Raw genomic sequence first — 20,051 nt, 5'->3', positions numbered from 1 at the left:
CCATTATGTCCCTGTTGATTTTGGGCCACCAAACTGCTTCTCTAGCTCTGGCCTTACTTCTGTTTACTCCCTGATGTCCCTCGTGGAGAAGCCTCAAGATGGCTGCACGTAACGATGAAGGAACTACGATGCGGGATCCCTTCACTATGACGCCTTTGCAGAGTGAAAGGTCCTCGCTTGGAAACTTTGCCAAGTGAGGCGGCATCTTTGACTTCGGCGGAAAGCCCCGCTGACAAAAAGATCGAAGCATGCTGCACTCTGGGTCCATAGTTTGGGCATGAATGATATCTTCTAGCTTTACCAAAGCTTGTTCTGATGCATACTGCATGGCTTCTGCAACAAAAATTTCAATAACATCAATAGATGACTCCGTACTTCTGATAGGAACACGTGACAATGTATCGGCCGTTGCCAGAAGCTTTCCTGGGATGTGCTGCATTCCAAACTGATACCGCATGACTTTTATACGGAGACGTTGGATGCCAGGCGGCACCGAATCCAAGTCCATTTTTGTGAAGAGGGACACCAATGGTAAATGATCAGTCTCAACGTTGAAGACCAATCCGCGCAAATACTCGTCGAATCGCTGGATTGCCCAGACCACAGCCAAAGCTTCTTTCTCTGTTTGACTGTAACGTTGTTCTGTGATGGTTATAGACCTCGATGCAAATGCTACCGGTCGACGCTCTCCCGATGGCTGCTCCTGAAGAAGGACGGCCCCCAAGCCAAACGAACTTGCATCAGCAGAAACGATGGTTGGATAGGCAGGATGGTACTTTGCCATGCATCTCTCTGACATCATCATTTCCTTGAGCTTTGCAAACGCAGAATCTTGTTCATTGGACCACATCCATGCTGTGTTCTTCCCGAGGAGAGCTCGAATCGGTGCTGTTTCTTCTGCCAGATTCGGGAGGAAGCGTCCGAGATGATTGACCATGCCTAACAGGCGTCGCACTCCAGCTACGTCCCTTGGCGGTAGCATCTCTTTAACTGCTTTAAGCTTCTCCGGGTCTGGACAAATGCCTTGTGCTGATACTTGCACGCCCAGGAAAGACACCTTATTCTGATGAAAGTGGCATTTTTATTTGTTCAGAGTGATCCCTGCTCGTGACAGGCGTTTCAAGACCTCTTGCAGGCGAAAGTCGTGTTCTTCTGCCGTTCTTCCGAAAACCAGTATATCGTCCATCATACACACAGTTCCTTCAAGACCTTCGAGGATTCTTGACATTTGTTTCTGGAAAAACTCCGGCGCTGAAGTAATGCCAAACGGCATTCGACGAAAGCAGTATCTACCGAAGGGCGTAATAAAGGTAGTGAGTTCTTGAGACTCTTCTGCCAATTTCACTTGGTAGAAGCCCGAAGCAGCGTCCAACTTAGAGAAGACCGTGGAGTCCCCCAGTAGACCTAGAACTTGGTCAACCGTAGGTAGATCGTGCCGTTCTCTCATGACCACCTGGTTCAGCTTGGTGAGGTCCACGCACAACCTGTGTCCTCCCGTAGCTTTTGGGACCACCACTAGACCTGAACACCACTCTGTTGGACTGTCCACTTTACGAATCACGCCCTCTTGCTGAAGCTTTTCCAGTTCTGTAGGGACGACCTCTAGCATGGGAATGGGAATCCGTCGAGGGACACTTAGTGAAAACGGAACGGCATCAGGCTTGAGATGAATCTTGTATTCCGTTGAAAGGGTTCCGAGCCCATCGAATAACGTTGTCCGAGGTTGAGACGATACTTTGTCTACAAACTTGATGACCCCCAAGGCCTGTATTGCGGGCAGTCCTAGCAAGGGTACAGAAAGTGACTTCACGACGTAGAGCCTTTGTTGGGTAGATCTTCCTCTCCACAGTAACGTAGCTGCGAAAGATCCCAGCACTTGTAGCGGTTGCTGTCCCGGCCCTGATAGGACGTTGTCGACCTTGTCCAACGTTCTTGGAAGACCAGGAAAAGTTTCGGAAACTGTCGTAACCTCGGCCCCTGAGTCTATCTTGAACACTTCTGTGTAGTCATTTACCGTGACCTCGGCGAAGTTTGCTTGCGCTGAATTTTTTATTGCATGAAGTTGAAGTGCATCCATCTTATTGCGCCTCCTCCGACTGCGACACACATCCGCAAAATGTCCTTTTTTTCGGCAGAAATTGCACAGCGAATTCCGAGCCGGACACTCGGAACGAGCATGCGGTGCACGACCACAGTAGTCGCAGTTACTTCCGTTACTTCCTTTGGGTCGCTGCGACCGAACAGGACGATTCCCTGGACCTCGATCCCGTGGATTCTGACGGGGATGTCCTGATCTAGCGGCATCGATGACGACTGGGACTGACTCTGTCGCGCGTCTACATAAAGTGTCTCGCTGTTTATCCGCATCTTCGGCCTGCCTGGCCTGAATCCACGCTTCCTTGAGGCTTAATTTCGCATTTCTGCACAACTGATCGGCGAGTCGAGCGTCCCGCAGACCCACAATGAAGCGATCACGAATGAGCCGTTCTTCGACTTCGACTGATGCATAATTACATCTCTTGCACAACTTACAGAGTTCGGCGTAGTAACTGTCAACAGTCTCTCCCAGCTGTTGCACCCTTCTATGAAACTGCGCAGATTCGTAGACCTCGTTGACGGGATGCACGAAGTGTGCCGTAAAAGCCTCTACCACTTTACTGTAGTTGGTGGCGTCGTCGATGCGAAATGTAGAAAGAAGCGGACGAGCTTCCGGTCCCATGCAGTAAAGAAGAGACCGAACCTGAATGTCTCCTGGGGCATTGCTTAGACCAGAAGCAAATGCGTAGTCTTCAAATAGGCTTAGCCACGTAGTCCACGAACCGGTGTTTTCAAAGTCGAAATGGTCTGGCGGGCGAAGTGAAAGCCCTACCCAGTGTGACGGGCTGCCGCCTGCCGCCGTCATCGCTGTAGTTCCAGGCGTGAAACGCCCCCCACTCCTGACACCATGTTAGGAACCGGTCCGCACACCTCGGGAACCACAACGGAAAGATACTTTATTTCCGGCTTCTGCCTCTTATGTACTCCTACACCGACGCCCCCTAGGGACGTCTTAACACTAGCGCCCACTACAATTGTCACCGGAAACATAAGTCATGGTCCAGTGTTCACCGTTACTGCTCCTTGGAGCTGTGTTAATCACATAAATGCCGGGTCTGGCTTCCTGTCTTGCGATTTCATTGCATGCAAAGGTTCCCCAAAACAGTTCTCTGGTGCAGTAGTGTTTACTGAATGCCGCATAGAACTGCCACTCCTCCATGTTTATTCTTCAGACAAATTTCACTCGTCTGTCTTTGTTGATTTCTAGCACACGAGGTGTTTCGGATACAAACAACACCGTAACTTTAGGCACCGTAACACACGTTAGGGTCAGACGAACGTTGGCTTGAACAACAGGACAAAGGACATTCACTTCTGCATCTGGAGTCAGATGGTAATAAAGCATAAATGTCTCTTTTGCATACGCAGCTGGAGCTATTGGTATATCCTTGAGTTTTAGTTTGTGAAGCAGGGGTATATAGGCTTTGGAATAGATGTCTCATTGGAAGTCAAACTCATCCGTGTACTGTTGTCCACCAACGTCCAGTACTGCTCGTTTTAAGTACTGCTGGTTCTCAAGCTTCAATGGGTTTCATGGTCTGGTACCTTGGTAGGCATCGCTCCTGACCATCAATACTGTTAACTTGGAGGGAACTCGCTCGCTGTACAAGTTGTCAAATATCACCTGAGATTGGTTAGGGGCGATGTTTCTGTACTTAATATCCAGTCCTCGGAGAAGGTATACTGCAGGTGTTGTTTGAAGTCTTCGTTCTATACCAACAAGTATACTCGGCGATAACTGAACACGTCGGAGGTAGAGCACGATACGTGAAAATTCCACAGTGTGCTTTTCTGTTGAACTATCAGCTTGCAATACACGAAAATCGTCCGACGCCTGACGTAGCACAACTCTTATGTCAGTTCCGTTAAGAATGAGCTTCTGTTGTTGACATATGTCGCTGAAGATTGGACTGTACATGTCACACAGTCCCGATCCTTTGGTTCGCTTGTAACGAGCGAAAACTTCTTTTGAATCAGATGTGGGGGCATATACCTCACTCGTACCTAAAGGGTTCTGGCTCGTATAAGATTGCTGAAATGGTGTGTGTCTGAGTTACATTGTTGGCATTCGTAATGATTTCCAGGTAGGAACGGTAACCAGAATGTACGAAACTCGAAACCAAGGTTGAATTCAGGTAGATATGTACGTGTTGAAACAACAATGAACCAAACGCTTGGACAGGTATGACTGCATCAGGTGTTGTTGAAGTGCTTTTTGTAGTTACCGCTGGATCTCCATTCTTTCGAATCATCTTGCACTGAATATGCAAAAAGCTGGATTGAAGATCAAAGAAACCCCCACCAAGTCCCGGAACACTGTACTCGATCACTCCGCTTGATGTCAGAGCAGATACTGGGAAAAAACTCGACATATTCAGACTTCTCCAAAGCAAAGTTTGTAGGTGGAAGAGAGAAGAGTTCCAGCTGGTTTGTAGTACACAGACAGGAATCTTTATGCACTACTGCAATAGACTTTTTTTTTCTGTCAAGTAAAGAAGTCAGATTTCCTCCGCTTCTCCACAGGTCGATCTTTTTTACCGGCCTTGCGTTTTCTTCCTTTCCCTGTGAGTCTCTGAAGTAACTCGTCACGAGTTTTATGCACTGTGCGGTCTACCCCTTCCTTGACGGCTTCTCGAAATGATGCTCCTTGCTGGACTTCCTCGGCTATATGTCTCCCAGTATAAAGGAGCTTCCTCCCAACGTATGGCACTACCTTCTTGGTCAGTATGGGCAAGAAACCCCTCAATACGTCACCAAATATGCCTCCTCCAATCTGATAAAGTTCGGGATCAGAATAGTGTGGTAGCTGCTCTCGCTTTCCTGCACCAAAATGTGCTATGCAACATGGTGGGTTTGTTATATACATTTACATAGGTGGGGAATCGTCAACCCGACACGTCCTGAGCCAGAAATGAATGGAATGAAATCACCGATCTCATTTGCCAACTCGATTTGAATGGTTGTCAATTCCTTCGCAGATACATATTTATAGTAGAGATTTGTGAATAAATAAGACATCACATCATTCCTACCCTGGACTCTGAACGGTATCGATCGAAGAAGTGGTGCTGTCACGCCACCCACAAATTCGTTCTTGATGACATCGCAGTAAATGAAAATATAGTTTTGAGCAGGGAATATACACACGTCTCGTTCGGCGGCTGCATAACTTGAGAAAGTTGGCCTCTTTCCAAAGCCCAACATCAAAGCCAAATAAGGATGAAAGGTCACATAGCCATGCGTTCATGCGTTCCAGGTGACAAATTCCGTTGTGTGGGTTACATACGAGGAGACGAGCATCTTGCGACAAATGAAGCTTTGTTCGATAAGCATGGTTAATGGAGTGAACGAGGTCCTTCCCCGATTCGTAGTAGCCTTCTTGAACTTCTTACTTTACCGTTCGTGAACGATAGGTAACTATGCTAATCGTTTCTTCCGTATCCACCTGGTATTTGAGTAGCTTCACGGGTGACCCTCTGTCCAAGTCTCCACAGCCAATTATCTTTTCAGCCACGGCAAGCTTAGTGGCAAGAGTTGTGCCAATTTCCAATCCATAGTTCAGAGGAAGTTGTATCTCATAATTACCACTACCACATATAATTATTGTCTTATACTGCAAATGCTTTGCTAAAAATTGTCTCAAAGGCAAGAGAACGTTTTCACTAGTGTTGAACTTGACCTTCTCTGTTGCTTCAATCGTAGAACCAAGGAATGTCGTTTCTGATATACTGTTGACTGTGTCAGTGACATTTTTAATCGCAAAAGGGATGTTGATTTCTGTTAAAGCGGCGTCCCACCTACCCTCCAACTTCTGTGGATGGGCTAGCTTTACTCCGAACTTGCTCATTGTGTGTCGGGAAACACATCCAAAGATGCATTTGAGAGCAGGTTCACGTAGAACTGGTCAACCATGTTTTTTTTTTCTTTTTCTGATGAAATTTCTACGTGTACGCTTAATATACATCACCAGAAAATGTGTTGACGTTGTCACAGCGAAACTAGCGTGCTGTGGTTTGAAACCGAAATTACAGACGGTGAAAAGCTTGAAACGAGAGGGCATCTGGCAACCATTCAACACCTATGAATTCGTAACTGAAACCAGAACTACACGTGGAGCAACCAAGCTTGGCGTCCATTCATTTAAAACCGAAACCGAAACCACAAGCTTGAAAACTAAGCTTGAAAACTAGAGGGCGCTTGGTGGGAACTGAAACCAAAACTACCTGGCGCTCTGACGCGGCAACCAACCTAGGTGACGGACTGATCGTGACGTCAACCCGATCGGAAAAATGCTATTAAATGTCATCGGATGTTATTGCTTGTTATTAAATGTCATTTGCGTGTTATTACATGCCATTTGCGTGTTATAGCATGTCATTGCGTGTTATTACATGTCATTGCGTGTTATTAAATGTCATTAAACGTGCATCCAGGTGCCTATCAAACACTATCCAGACGTGAGTTCCCATTGTTTACCTGGGTTAACCGTTACCTTATCCTGGCGGCGCATGTTATTGAAACCTGGGAACCCATTGTTCACACTATCGATACATGATTTCCATTGTTTTCTAAGATATCTTATCGTGCGTGTACGTGTCGCATGTAACCTGAGCGGCCCATTGTTACCAGGTGCTATATCTATCACTACTAACGTGCGGTCATCCAGCAACGTGGCCCGTGAACCAGTATCCACTTGCAGTGTGATATCCTTGCCCAAAAGGTTACAAGTCAGATATCGTTCGTCCTGTTCATCCGCCAGCAACACGTCCGTAACCAGCTTGACTCTGCTCGAGTGCTTTGGCTTGAGTTTCCCGGTGGACATCGATGCGCGTCCATTCTGACACATCTTAGCTATATGACCAGCCTTCCCGCAAGAGTGGCATTCTTCTTTCTTGAATCTACATGTATCGGGTCCGTGGTTGGTATTCCCACAGCGGAAACACCTGCGACGGACGCTCACTGGTCCCGCAATCTGGTGGACAGGAACTTCAGAATGAAGCTGGCGTGACTCTGCTTCTACCACCAACGAACTCTCTGCCAAACGAATGGCTGACTCCAACGTCAACTCTTTTTGCAGGACAAGTCTTGCTCGCACCCTCGGATCCCTGTAAGCCAACGATGACGGCTGTCAACAACGAGCAAGCCCGGGTGTCCCTCTCGCCTTCATATTCGCAGCGGCCAACAATGACTCAGAGTCTCTCCACAAAGTCCTTTACCGACTCGTTTTCCTCCTGTCGAGACGAGAAAAGCTTGAAACGCTCAAATTATTTGAACCGCTTCGGTGTGTAATGTTCCGACATCTTTGCCATGATGTCACTGTAAGAAACTTCCATAACGTCCTTGGGTTGCAGTAGATTCTACAGGCGCTTGAAAACTTCCGGGCTCAACGAAGAAATTAGGAGATCTCTCTTGTCTTCGACGGAGCGTCCGAGCGCCGTCACGGGCACTCGTCGGTAACTCTCCCTACCCGAATAGCAGCGAGGAACCTCACTTGAAACATGTTCCATTCTTCCTTCGAAGGATGGAAGGATCAACCTTAGTTTCGTCACCTGAAGCTATATCACAAGCACGTCGTAAATCTGACCATTTAGCGTTGCCAACCACCATGCCTACTGCAACTCAACTGCAGGGCATTGTTTAAGGGTATTCTGCACATCATAGTTATTTCCGGTAGCTGTTTGTCATTTCACAAATTTATTGTTCAACCACGTTTCCAATACTGTGTAATAGATCCATAACCGTAAGGCTGAGGGACACAATCTAACGACACCAGTTCGCTTGCTTCATTGCCATCTCATATTATTGTGTTATGTAAGCTTGAAGTCACCAGTTGAGGTAACTGGAAAGAAGCCAAAACCCCCAGTACTCATGTAGCATGCCCAATATTTTGCAATTAGAAAAAACGACAAGTAATTGGTACTATTTCAAATCATCTGCTTGTTGCTCTTCTGACGGAAATATGCTTTCTTTGTGAAAGAACTGTTCCATTTGCCACCGGGACAGAGTCCTGAGCTATGCAGGTTCCTCCAAGGGTGTGGGCACTCTCGTTTGTGCGGCAAGGACGAGGGCATCAGGCTCAATCAGCTGAAATGTCGACATTTCGCTCAAATAGTACAATAACTAAGACCTAACATCTACATATACACATTATGTGCTATACATGCATAATTTTTATTTTTAGTAGAACACAGGATATGTTCTATTTTACAATGTCACACAGCTCATCTAATAACTGTATTGGCACCAGTGTTACCAGCAAATAAGGGCTGAAGTAACTGCACAGGCTTGCGGGATGCCCAGAGCAAGATGAACTGGTTGAACACAGTAGTACACTACTGGTATGATAATGGTTAGTAGGGTTATTCTTTGGTAATGTGAAACAAAGTGCAGGGTTGTAGCAGGGACGAAATCTCATGAGGACATAGTGCATCAAAGGTACGTTCCTTTAATTTCGAGGTGACCTGCAGAGCACTTGCTGGAGTTGTTCTGGCATGTTATCCTGGTGAAAGACTTCAGCTGCCATACACGTGGGCTGCCCTGATTTGAGAGAAGAAAATAACACAGTATAAAACTCCAGTTCCGATGAATGCAAATGATGTAATCTAACTGAGCAATGATTATAAGATAAGGAGTGTAAACAAGAAAATGTCCCCCTCAATATCATATTTGTGCACATGATAACGCAAACTGTAAATCAAATAAGAAAAAGGTAAAAAGAAACTGGAAGTAAGGAATCTGGAAAAAGGGTGCACAGCATTTGTCTGCTCTGAATAATGGGTTGCAATGATCGTGCTGTCTCACCTAAGGGGTTTCAGGCTTCGCTGAGGAAATCACTGTAAAAAAGCAGACGAGTGAAGAGAAAAGAACGGATATGTATGTTCAACATATTACATAAATATTCTGTTGAAGTAAGGTTTCTAAAGTCATGCTAAACGAAGTGTACTTTTATCAACAGTGGTACCACTGAGTTTAGGGACTAGATTCGGTAACTTCTATTTTCTTTTTTCTTTTTTACTCTCTCTGTGCCATAAGCGGCGGCAAGGTTCAGAGTCACGCAGATGGGAATTAACCCATTTACGCAATCCTGAAATCTGTGATAGCATTTGAACCACACGGACTGAGAGACCTTTGTTAGCCCCAATGACGAAAAATACTCACACCTTTGCGCCGTTTAGGTGGATGTTCTTTCCCCGTTGTGGACAGGTATTGTGATGGTGCTACATCTTGATTCAGTCGACACTGACCTCGTTATCCAGTACGTTGAAGAGATTCAGCGTACCTTTCGTAAATTCGATCATGCAAATGTCCGCTACAAACACGAGCAGTCGATGGCACCACATCGTCTTTCCACTCCGGCGGTCCGATTGCTTCGTGGCATCAAAAGGTGTCCGTCTCGTCACTGGGAAGCATGAGACATTGGATGCCAGACGAATATTGACGTAAATTAGGGCAACCAACTATGCAACATCGTCCCGGTATGTCGACGAAAAACACAGGATGCGACTGCGATGGACTGCAACGATCGCGCGGAAGCTGCCGTCATAGAGATTTTCACTCCCGATGAACGCATATGCCAGATTCTACGGCGCATGCTCCTGGCGGGACGCGGGATGCTACGGCTCGGCAACACGTCACGATGACGTGTTGCCGAGCCGGCCAGGTTCCCGTCAAGTTGCTCGCTGTGTCTCCGCTCGGTAGCTCGCCAGGGTGCGGCGCCAGCTGTCCTTCCTTCGCCGCTCAGTTTAAATTCCTGAGAATGCTCCTCGCATGATGAAGGTAAAATTTTGGTTCTAGACTCGGAAAAAGCTTTCTTTCTGATGAAAACGAGAAAAAAATCATTCCATAGTCCTTTTAAATCACATCAAAAGATGTACATGGCGTTATTCTTCCTCCTTAGACGCCTTATACACGATTGGTCCGTTTCTGGGATCGATGTCGCTAGCTTGGAACGCTGGGATAGAAGAGTAAGGCAGTACGTCAGGGCGTTTTGCACCTGCCACACGACGTTCCTAATGCCTTTCTCTATAGTTCCATAGCAGATGGTGGCCTGGGTGTGCCGTCCTTTGAGCTTGCGATACAAAGGATAAGGCTGAACAGAATTGAAAGGATGGCGGCCAAGGACGACGAGCTGCTCATGGAAGTATCATCATCTCAGCTCTTTCTTAAGGATACGTCTAAACTGCGGAACCTCCTTTTGCGGCGGAATGTCTTCCTGGATAATCCGCAAACACAACGTAGCCACTGGAAGCAGATTCTCTATTCTACAACGGATGGCAAGGGTCTGTGGAAATCTTCATTTGGGCCGAAGCACTCTTTGGTACGTGACCCGCCCAAATTCGTAACTGGGACGGAGTACATCGATCTTATTAAGCACCGGGCCCATGCTTTTCCCACGAGGCTTAGATGCGCCAGGGGAAGAAATAAAAAGACTTGATGCAGCGCAGGATGCAACATGGCGGATGCAGGCAACATGGCAACATCGATAGCCCATGTCGTCCAAACCTGTCCAAGGACGCATGGAGCAAGAGTGAAATGCCACCATACTATTGTGGGGCGTATTAAGAAAAAGCTGGAGGAAGGTGGCACCCGGGTATACAACGAACCTCAGATCAAGGTGAATGATCACACCTTCAAACCTGATTTGATCTTTTGCAGGGGAGACCACGCTTACGTCATGGATGTTCAGGTGCGGGGTGAATTTAAATCACTAGCCGCGTTTTCCATGGAGAAGAGACGTAAATACAGTATCAGTGGACTGGAAGAAAAGGTGGCAGAATTGATCGACTGCAGCACCGTAACTCACCAGCCAATAACTTTCACCGAACGTGGAGTAATGGAAAAATCGGGAGCGTCCTTCCTGCTGTCACAAAGGTGGTCTAAAACGATGGTAACTTCCCTAACTTTAAGTGTAGCATTGAGATCAGTGTACTGTTTCCGTGCATTCCACAGGGCAACTTTCCGCCCAACTAGGTTTTAAACTTTTTATGATAAAAGTGAAATATTTGTTGTAATTTCTGTGCAATAACGAGTTTTAGCTATATGTCACAAAGGACGAATACCAGCCATGTTTTTAAAGTACAATGTATTCAAAGACGAGTGATAGGCTGCAGTAAGAATAATTTGTTTTCGGTAGCTAAATGTCACAAAGAACGAATACCCACCATGTTTTTGAAATACAGTCCATTCAAAGACGAGTGATAGGCGTGAGTAGGGATAATCTGCTTTCGGTAGTTGTATGTCGCAAAGGACGAATCCCCGCCATGTTTTTGAAATACAATCCATTCGAAGACGAGTGATAGGCGGGAGTAACAATAATCTGCTTTCCAATCTAAGCTAATCTGCTTTGACACAGCTCGACGGGGCTGTTCGACGCGTTGCTGATACCACTACTTCACAGATTGCTACCCTGGGACCTGGATGCTGCCCCTGTTCCTGCCTGCTGGGATTCCTGTTCACGGTCTACCAGGTGCTGCTGGACCTGCCTGGAGTTCGAGGAGTTGGTACTGATCTACGGGTGCGGAGCTGCGGTGCTGGAGGTGTTTCGAAGACTCCTGGTGATACTTGGACTGGGGCTGTTGCCCCCAACGTTTACTATGTCCTCGTATACAATGTCCCTTGTCGAGTACAACTGAGGCCAGGAGTCCCACAGAAGACTAGCTGCAAGTGGCTACCCCCACTAACACCCTGACAATTGAGAGGTCTCAGTCGGTTAGTCCTGTTAAAAAGCCACCTGAGCGCACTGCAAAAGATTGTTTTGAGTTTCAGTGAATTGCCAGAAGAGGGCACTGCCTAGTGGTCCGCGTGGTGGCGCTGCAGAGTCTAGAGGGCGCTGTGGCTGTCCTGATCATTGGCTGGAGTGACAAATCAGGGGCCTGAGCTACTCCTTATAAGGAGCTACATTTGAAGCCACACTTCACACAGAGTTCGACGGGGCTGTTCGACGTGTTACTGATACCACTACTTCACAGGTTGGTTACAAAAATTTAATCTCCCGTTTAAAAATTTAATACTCCCGTCGAGCTGTGTGTCAGTGATAGTTGTGCATATATGTGTAGTATTTTAGGATCTTGTAGTGTATTGTCAATGTGTGCTGGTGGGTTATCCTCTTTTGACTGGGGCACATTGTATTGAATGTATCTCTAGATCCCTGTATCCCGGAGGCACCTCTTGGGGCACGCTGGGGATTTTGGTCCATCCCTTAACATTCATGCTTCCTCAGGTACTTGGCGTCCTACTTATTATGGCAGCCTCTCAGGTGACAGGTCCTGAGGGATCGGTCGGTTGTCCCAGTTGTGGAAAATTCTTCTTCCCAGCAGTGTATCTCCCACGACAGGGCATAATCGGGCTCATCAGCAGCGGTCTGAGGGAATCTCTGAGACAAGGGACCCAACATCATCATCCCCCACAGGATTGAGTGAGGGTCTCGAGGTATTGACTAGGACCGATTTATCGCTACTAGAGCAGATCGAGGAGCACGTTCGGTTAATGCCGACACCACGGAGACCCCCCCCCCCCCCCCGACGAGACCTAGTGGGCGGCAGAAAAGGCCCCATAGACCTACGCTCCAGCGTCGTACCAGACCAGCTCGGAATGAACCATCCAGGAGGACACTCCGAAGACGGCAGTATGCTGACTACCAGCACCTCTTCCACAGGAACAAACGGAAGTTGGCACCTAAGATCTTCGATGGAAACAATCAGAACAACGGTAGACCGGAGGAAGTTCTGGACTTTTGGTCGCGGGTGCTGTCTACTGCTCCGGATGACTTCACGGGCCTGGACATTCGTTACCCCGGGGAAGACGACGGATTTGAAGTTATCACGGCGGACGATGTCCGGAGGGCGTTGGTTGGCATGACATCGGCTCCAGGTCCCGACAGCATGACGTGCGAGGCTATGAAGGGCATCCCGGCGGAGGATTTGGCTGCCGTCTTCAACCTGTTGCTGTGGGTAGACCGCCTGCCCCCCTTCTTGACAGGCGCTCGGACTATCTTCATACCTAAGAACAAGATAAGTACCACCCCTGAATTTCGCCCGATTACTATTGTGCCCGTTACGCTTCGGGTTTTCCACCAGGTGCTGGACCACCAACTTAGACAGTCCATTAAACAGCACAAAGTCCAAAGGGCTTTTAGACACACGGACGAGACGTTTGAGAATATCACGTTACTGCGAACTCTGTTAAGAGAGGCCAGGAAGAAATGTCGCGGTGTAGCGCTCGTATCTATAGATCTCCGACGAGCCTTCGATTCCGTCCCGCTCGCGGCCATATTCAAAGCCCTGGAGCTTCGTCGCATCGACCCTATTGTGAGAAGCTACATTCAAAATTTCTATGAGGCTAGCTATGTCACGCTGGAGTTTAATGGAGCCACCGATCGTCAGGCCTGCGAAGGGGGTACGTCAAGGGGACCCACTATCTCCCCTCCTATTTAATCTTATCATAGATGGATTATTGGCGGCCCTTCCTGAACATGTGGGACCTGAGATTCAGGAACAACGTCTGAATGCGTTAGCATTTGCCGATGATTTGATACTGTTGGCGGAAACCCCAGCTGGGCTCCAACATCTACTTGACCAGTTTACCCTGTTCACTGGCGCTAACGGCTTTGAAATCAATGTGAGGAAGTGCACCTCCCTCACCTTAACGCCCTCGGAAAGGCAGAAGTTAGTTGCTGTCACTCCATGTCGCTTTTTTGTGGGAGAAGAAGTAATTCCGGATTTGTCTGTTTCCGTGAAGTTAAAATACTTTGGCGTTTTGGTAGACTCATTCGGGGGGGTGTTTCCATGTATTGAATCAGCGGGCGAAGACTTACTGGCCCTACGCAACAGCCCGTTAAAGCCGCACCAGAAGATGGCCATCGTTCTGTACTACTATCTGCCCAGACTGACTTGTGAGTGGTCAGTCTCGGACACCAACCTTCCGATGCTGCAGAAGTATGACCGTCTTGTACGTCGGTGTGTCAGAGAGTTTATGCATCTTCCTCATGACATACCCAGTGAATTCCTTTATACTAAACTAGCTGATAGCGGGTAGGGATTTGCATGCCTGGAGTACAGCCTGCAGCATATAAGGTTATCCCGGCTGCTTGCCATCCAAGAAAAGGAGGAAGAGCCATACCTAGCAGCATTAGCTACGTCACCTTTTTTCATAAAGGAATGTAACAAAATCAAACGGCACTTGCAGGTCGGCAGCCACGATCTTACATCTAAATCGGCCCACCAACACTATTGAAGGATCCACCTGCTCGGCACTACGGACGCACCAGGCCTGGAAGAAATATGGGCATCCCCTTCACCCTTTTGGATCAGAGACCCTCCAGCATTTCTGTCTAGCGCCGAGTGGGTGGACCTCATTAAGCACCGCATTCACGCCCTACCAACCCGGGTAAGATGTGCCCGTGGCCAATTTAAGATAACCAGTGTCAGTGCAGGGTGCCACTATGCCGAGACAATGACTCACGTGATTCAAAGTTGTCCTAAAACGCATGGGACACGCGTTAAGCGCCATGACAACATAGTTGTCAAGCTTCAAAACTGGCTAGTAGGCAATGGTGCCACTGTCCTGAAGGAGCCCAGAGTACCCATCCATGACAACGTATACAAACCGGATCTCATAGTTTGTAAAGATGGTATTGCGTATGTCATGGATGTTCAAGTTAGGGGCGAGTTCAAAAAGTTAATGGACTTTTCACGTGATAAAATCCTAAAATATTCTGTTGCAGGATTTAAGGATGAGGTCATGGAGATGACTGAGGCCGCGGGGGTCTTCCACGTGCCTGTAACCTTTTCTGAATCGGGTTGCCTAAAGAGGAAGGCCAGCGATGTTTTCAAGGAGCTTGGTTTGTCCCCCCGGTGCCTGGCTCTTTTTTGTCTCTTTTTGTGTCTAGGGTCACTGTATTGCTTTAGAGTTTTCTTTAGGTCAACCGGCCGTGTGTAAGCGTTTTAAGCTCTTCCTTAAAAAGAGCAAATAATTTATTGTTCTTCTCATGCAATAAAAAGTTGATAGCTAAATGTCACAAAAGACGACCAAGTATCATACCCACCATGTTTTTGAAATACAATCCATTCAAAATCGAGTAATAGGCGGCAGTAAGAATTATCTGCTTTCCCCCTGTCATCCAGCAGCTTGGAAGCCCGACAAGAGGAGGCGACGACTCTTGTCTCAATGCCGGGGGCGTGTGGCTCCCCCCTGTTATCCAGCGGCTGGTAGGCAGGTGTTGAGGGACAGGAAAGGGTCTGTACGTGCCTGTCGCTATTAGCGAGACCGTGTTGCGGCGGTCTGTCACCCAGTGAATTGGGCGCTGGGGACTCGTGTGTGCGGTTAGGGGTCATACGATGCCCGCTGCAAGCCGTGGTGATGCGCAACACATAGCCTCTCCCATGGAAATGGTCAACTCCACCTTGTCGTGGTGCTACCTGTTACCCCTGATACCACTTCGGCGGGGCAGGGAACTAACGGCTCTCTGGCCTACCCCCCGCTGCCTTGGGCTGCCAACCCGGGACGGCGGATAATCCGCTGGGTACAAGCAACGAAATTCAACAAAGAGGAAGCCGGCGCCGTGGGGCGTCGGCTCCTAACGCTAACCTGCGCCCGACGGACCAGCCCGCACCGGTCCGAGACTCGTCACCCGACCGCAGAATCCCGGACAGTTTTCCCTGTTCCTGTGGCCGAAGCTTCGCAACCAGAAGAGGCCTACGTGTAAACGCCACTCATCATCAGCATCCTATCCCGGAACCATCTACGACAGAGGCACGGTCTCATGAGCCTGAACCCAGGACTGGACCAACTGGACCTAGTACTGCTACCGTCTCTCCACCTCCAGGTGGAGCTTCTTCATCGGCTGTTTTGTCTCCGAGCCCAGTCCAGCATGCCAGAGCCACCTGCCCGATGTGCGACACCTCCTTCAAGACCCAAAGGGGACTTAGCCTTCATCATCGAGCGGCGCATCCCACAAGTTATCATGCCTCCATCAACACCCAACGAGTAAAGGCAAGATGGGATCCGGAGGAGGAGCTCATATTGCCCACAACTGAAGTGCGCCTTCTCCGCCAGTCCAACCCACCCCGTTTCATCAATCAAGCGCTCCTGGAGCTACACCCAGGTCGCAGTTTGGAGGCGATAAAGTGCCATAGTAAGATGGCGTCTTATCGACGTCTGCTTCAGCAACTTCTATGTGAAGACGATGCCAACGAACCCGAGGACCTGGGGCCTCCTGCAGCAGGATGTTCCCTCATCAAGGGGAACCAGCCACGGCGGAGGAGGACGACCATTCTTCTGACTCACCGGTCCACCCCCCTGCACCAGCGCCCCCGGCTGAGATCCAGGCTGCCATGCTCTCTCGACGAGCGGTCATCACCAAAGAATTACAGAAGATTGTGGACAGACCGCCATTGCATGGGTTCCAGGCGGCCCGCCTTTTCGATCTGGCCAGGCAGACCATCATTGGACAGGACACCTTGATGGAGCTGAACAATTATATAAGGGATGTCTTCGTCGCCCGGGCCTCGGGTCGCCCTGGGGATGCGACAGCCCCAGCCCGTCAACACCAATCACAACGCCTTCAACGACCACAGCGGCCGCTGAGTCGCCGTAGGGCGAAACGTATAGAGTACATCCGCCTTCGACACCTCTTCCGGCGACGACAGTCCGGTTGTGCCCACTCTGTCCTCGATGGTTACGCGAAAGCTGCAGTCGAGGACGAGCGGCCCTTCTTGGACGCCTGGCAGGAAACTATGACGGGTCACTCACCGGCTCTTCCCGGTCCACGTCCCACACCGAGAACCCGGACTTTCCATCCTCTTTACCTGGCCACAGCACAAGAAATCAAGGCCCATATGCCTCCTGTCAACTCTGCCCCAGGCCCTGATAACTTCACTAGCAGGAGCCTCCGTGCGGTCCCCATGGTTATACTGAGGGTGTTGCTCAACCTGTTTGTGCTCTACGGGTCCGTTCCAACATGCCTCAGGAACGCCATAACAGTGTTCGTTCCGAAGAAGCCGGGAGCATCGTTACCAACAGAGTTCAAGCCTATCACCATCACCTCCGTGCTGCTGCGGCTCTATCACCGGACCCTAGCCAGGAGACTCTCTCTCTTCACCTTGACCTTCACTACCGCCAGGGCGCCTTCGTTCCTGTGGATGGCTGTACTGAGAACATTACGTTACTCAGGACAGCCATGGCTGAGGCGTGGACGAAAGGGAGGTCGCTTTTCCTGGCTGTCATGGATTTTGCGAAGGCATTTGATAGAGTCACCAGGAAAGCCATCCTGGCGCATCCTGGAGGCTGGCCTGTCTCCCGACTTCATCAACTATATCAAGGATCTGTATGGGAACGCCCCTACACTTCGGAACGTCCACCACGCTTGTACATCCCATGACGGGAGTGAGACAGGGTGACCCTCTGTCTCCGATCCTCTTTAACCTGGTCCTCGATGGCTTCCTGAGGAGTGGCGGCAGAGGCACTGGCTTCAGCATCCGAGATGCCACCCTGGATACCATGGCGTTCGCTGACGACCTGATCTTGGTGGCGTCTTCTCCCGTTGGCCTACAACATCGCTTGTCCGAGGCATCCACCAAGTTGACGGCTATGGGCCTCGACATTAACCAAAACAAGACCTTCACCATCTCCATGGTGTACTCCGGGCGTGACAAGAAGACGAAGAACGACGCGTTGGCCAAGTTTCAAGTAGCTGGACATACGGTGCCTGCGGCCGGCGCTGACTTCGCCTGGAAATACCTGGGAGTGAAATTCACTTTGACCGGCAGACCACCGCCACCTCACACACAAGAGGTCTCGGATCTCCTCCACAAAGTCCAAAAGGCGCCCCTTAAGCCTCAGCAAAGGCTCGTCATCGTCCGCTACTACCTCACCCCAGACTGTACCACCGCCTGGTGCTGGGCCATTGGACCAGATAACTCTTGGACCGCCTAGATATCAACATCAGGGCCGCAGTCCGCCACTGGACGAAGCTGCCGCATGATACCCCAGCTGCTTATTTTCATGCGCCAGTGGCTTACGGCGGCCTGGGGATTCCCTCCCTGAGAACTGGTATCCCCACTCTCCAGCGAACGAGGATCCATTCCCTGCGCGAGTCCTCTCACCCAGTTGTCCGGCAAGCCATGACTACTACCTGCATGACGGAGGCTCACGGAAGGCTGAGGCAGCGTCCACCTATGAGGGGCGACTGCTACGTTCATCTGCGGCCGTGAAGAAATTCTGGAGTAGGAGGCTTTACCTAACGAACGATGGGAAAACCCTGGCGGATGCCTCCTTAGTTCCAGCCGCCCACGCTTGGATTGGCGAGGGCAAAAGAGCCATACAAGGACGGCAATTCATCGACGCCCTCAAGGTCCGGGTGAACGCCCTCCCCTGCCGTACCAGGTCCGGTCGTGGTGTCGTGTCCGAGAAGAGACGTCGGGCTGGGTGTGAATCAGACGAGACCCTGGCCCATATCCTGCAAAAGTGTCACCGGACCCATGGTGCTCGGACACGTCGCCACGACAACATCGTCAAGTACGTCGCAAAGAGGCTGAGAGAAGTTGGATGGCAAACTAGCGGGGAACCCATCTTCCGTGTGCCCCAGGGTTCCCTCAAGGCATATCTGGTGGCAAAGCGAAACGACCAGACTGTCATCCTCGTCGCGCAGGTGGTTGGAATTGGCACTGCTCTGGAGTTGGCCCATGGCCACAAAGTGCTAAAGTATGGACGACAAGATATATGTGATGAAGTGCGTCGCGCTGGTGCCGACCCTCTAGTATCAACTGTCACTTTATCCTTTAGGTGGGTGTGGGCCCACGCCAGTGCGGACACTCTTCTCGACATGGGACTCAACAAAAAAGACATCGCAATGATAACCATCGTAAGCTTACAAGGGAGTGTGCGGTCGTACAAAATGTTTGGGCATATGACCTCGGTGGACCCCCATCGGTGATGGAGGAGGGGGCCCCCGAGGCACGCAGTTTTTCTTGCCACGTTTGTCAGTTATTTTTGTGCAAGTGTATTTTGAGGGTATGTCTTCCCTTTGTTAAGACAGAATTGTGTAAAAAATAGCTAAATGACACAAAGGACGACCAAGTATCATACCCACCATGTTTTTGAAATACAATCCATTCAAAGTCGAGTAATAGGCGGCAGTAAGGTTAATCTGCTTTCCTTCGGCGCCTGCATGCAGGAGGACGGCTGCTGGTGTCTTCGGGCCCGTTCTCGAGGATTCATCCTACACGTGGGGTCCGCCAGGGGGACCCACTCAGCTCAGCCCTGTTTCATTTCGTCGTCGATGGATTCCTGCAGTTCCTACCCAGCCACGTGGGCGTCGCTGTTGGCTCTACCATCGTCAACGCTATTGCGTGCGGATTTGCAGAGGAAAAAGCGGACAGCCCTGTCGTACCACGGAGCGAACGTCGAAGATATCGGTGAGAGTTCCATTAACGTCAATAGAACTTTTCGCTCCGGTGTACAGGAGTTGAACGAAGCGTAAAAAAGGACGTAGAGAGACCCATTTTTCCATGTAGAAAGAACAAAAACATTTCATTCGGTCAAATGCGTTCTCCTAGTCAAAACTGACCATGAGGCACGGCAGGCACTTCCGTACGTACCATTTGCCCCACCTAATAAAATGGTCTTAACACTTTCCTTTAGATCCTTCCACCACGATAATGACACGATTGCTCCCGCTATTTGCCTCTCTAAATGTTCTGATCAGGAAAAGATAGTGCAACCCAAAGGTGTTCACGGATATTCCCGTCCAGCAACCTCAAGTATCCTCTTGTTCAGAAGGGTCTCCGCCGCCTGTAGCGTTGTCATCGTAACGACAAAACGCCCATTTCCGAAAGGGCTCACGGCCTGCGCCGATGTACCCACCTCTTTCATTAGACCTTGAAGGACCTGGGACATCCTCACGTCCCTTTCTGTCCCCAGCTCGAAGCTGAAGTCTCTGTAGATCTTGCGCATATCCA

At 49.5% G+C, this 20,051-nt stretch overlaps 1 protein-coding gene across 1 annotated transcript; it reads right to left on the bottom strand.

Moving 5' to 3' along the window:
* Window positions 1-1,081: 1,081 nt before the first annotated feature.
* Window positions 1,082-2,902, bottom strand: LOC135371464 (uncharacterized protein K02A2.6-like). Its single transcript, XM_064605515.1, has one exon. The coding sequence runs from the start codon at window positions 2,900-2,902 to the stop codon at window positions 1,082-1,084; it is 1,821 nt and encodes a 606-aa protein (XP_064461585.1).
* Window positions 2,903-20,051: the final 17,149 nt, after the last annotated feature.

This window comes from Ornithodoros turicata, unplaced genomic scaffold (genome assembly GCF_037126465.1).
Source record: "Ornithodoros turicata isolate Travis unplaced genomic scaffold, ASM3712646v1 Chromosome11, whole genome shotgun sequence".
Taxonomy (NCBI): domain Eukaryota; kingdom Metazoa; phylum Arthropoda; class Arachnida; order Ixodida; family Argasidae; genus Ornithodoros; species Ornithodoros turicata.
This window is presented reverse-complemented; position numbering and strand designations above follow the sequence as displayed.

What these genes read in the sequence shown, in the direction of transcription:
- LOC135371464 (XM_064605515.1), bottom strand. Translation starts at nt 2,902, where the DNA reads ATGACGGCGGCAGGCGGCAGCCCGTCACACTGGGTAGGGCTTTCACTT.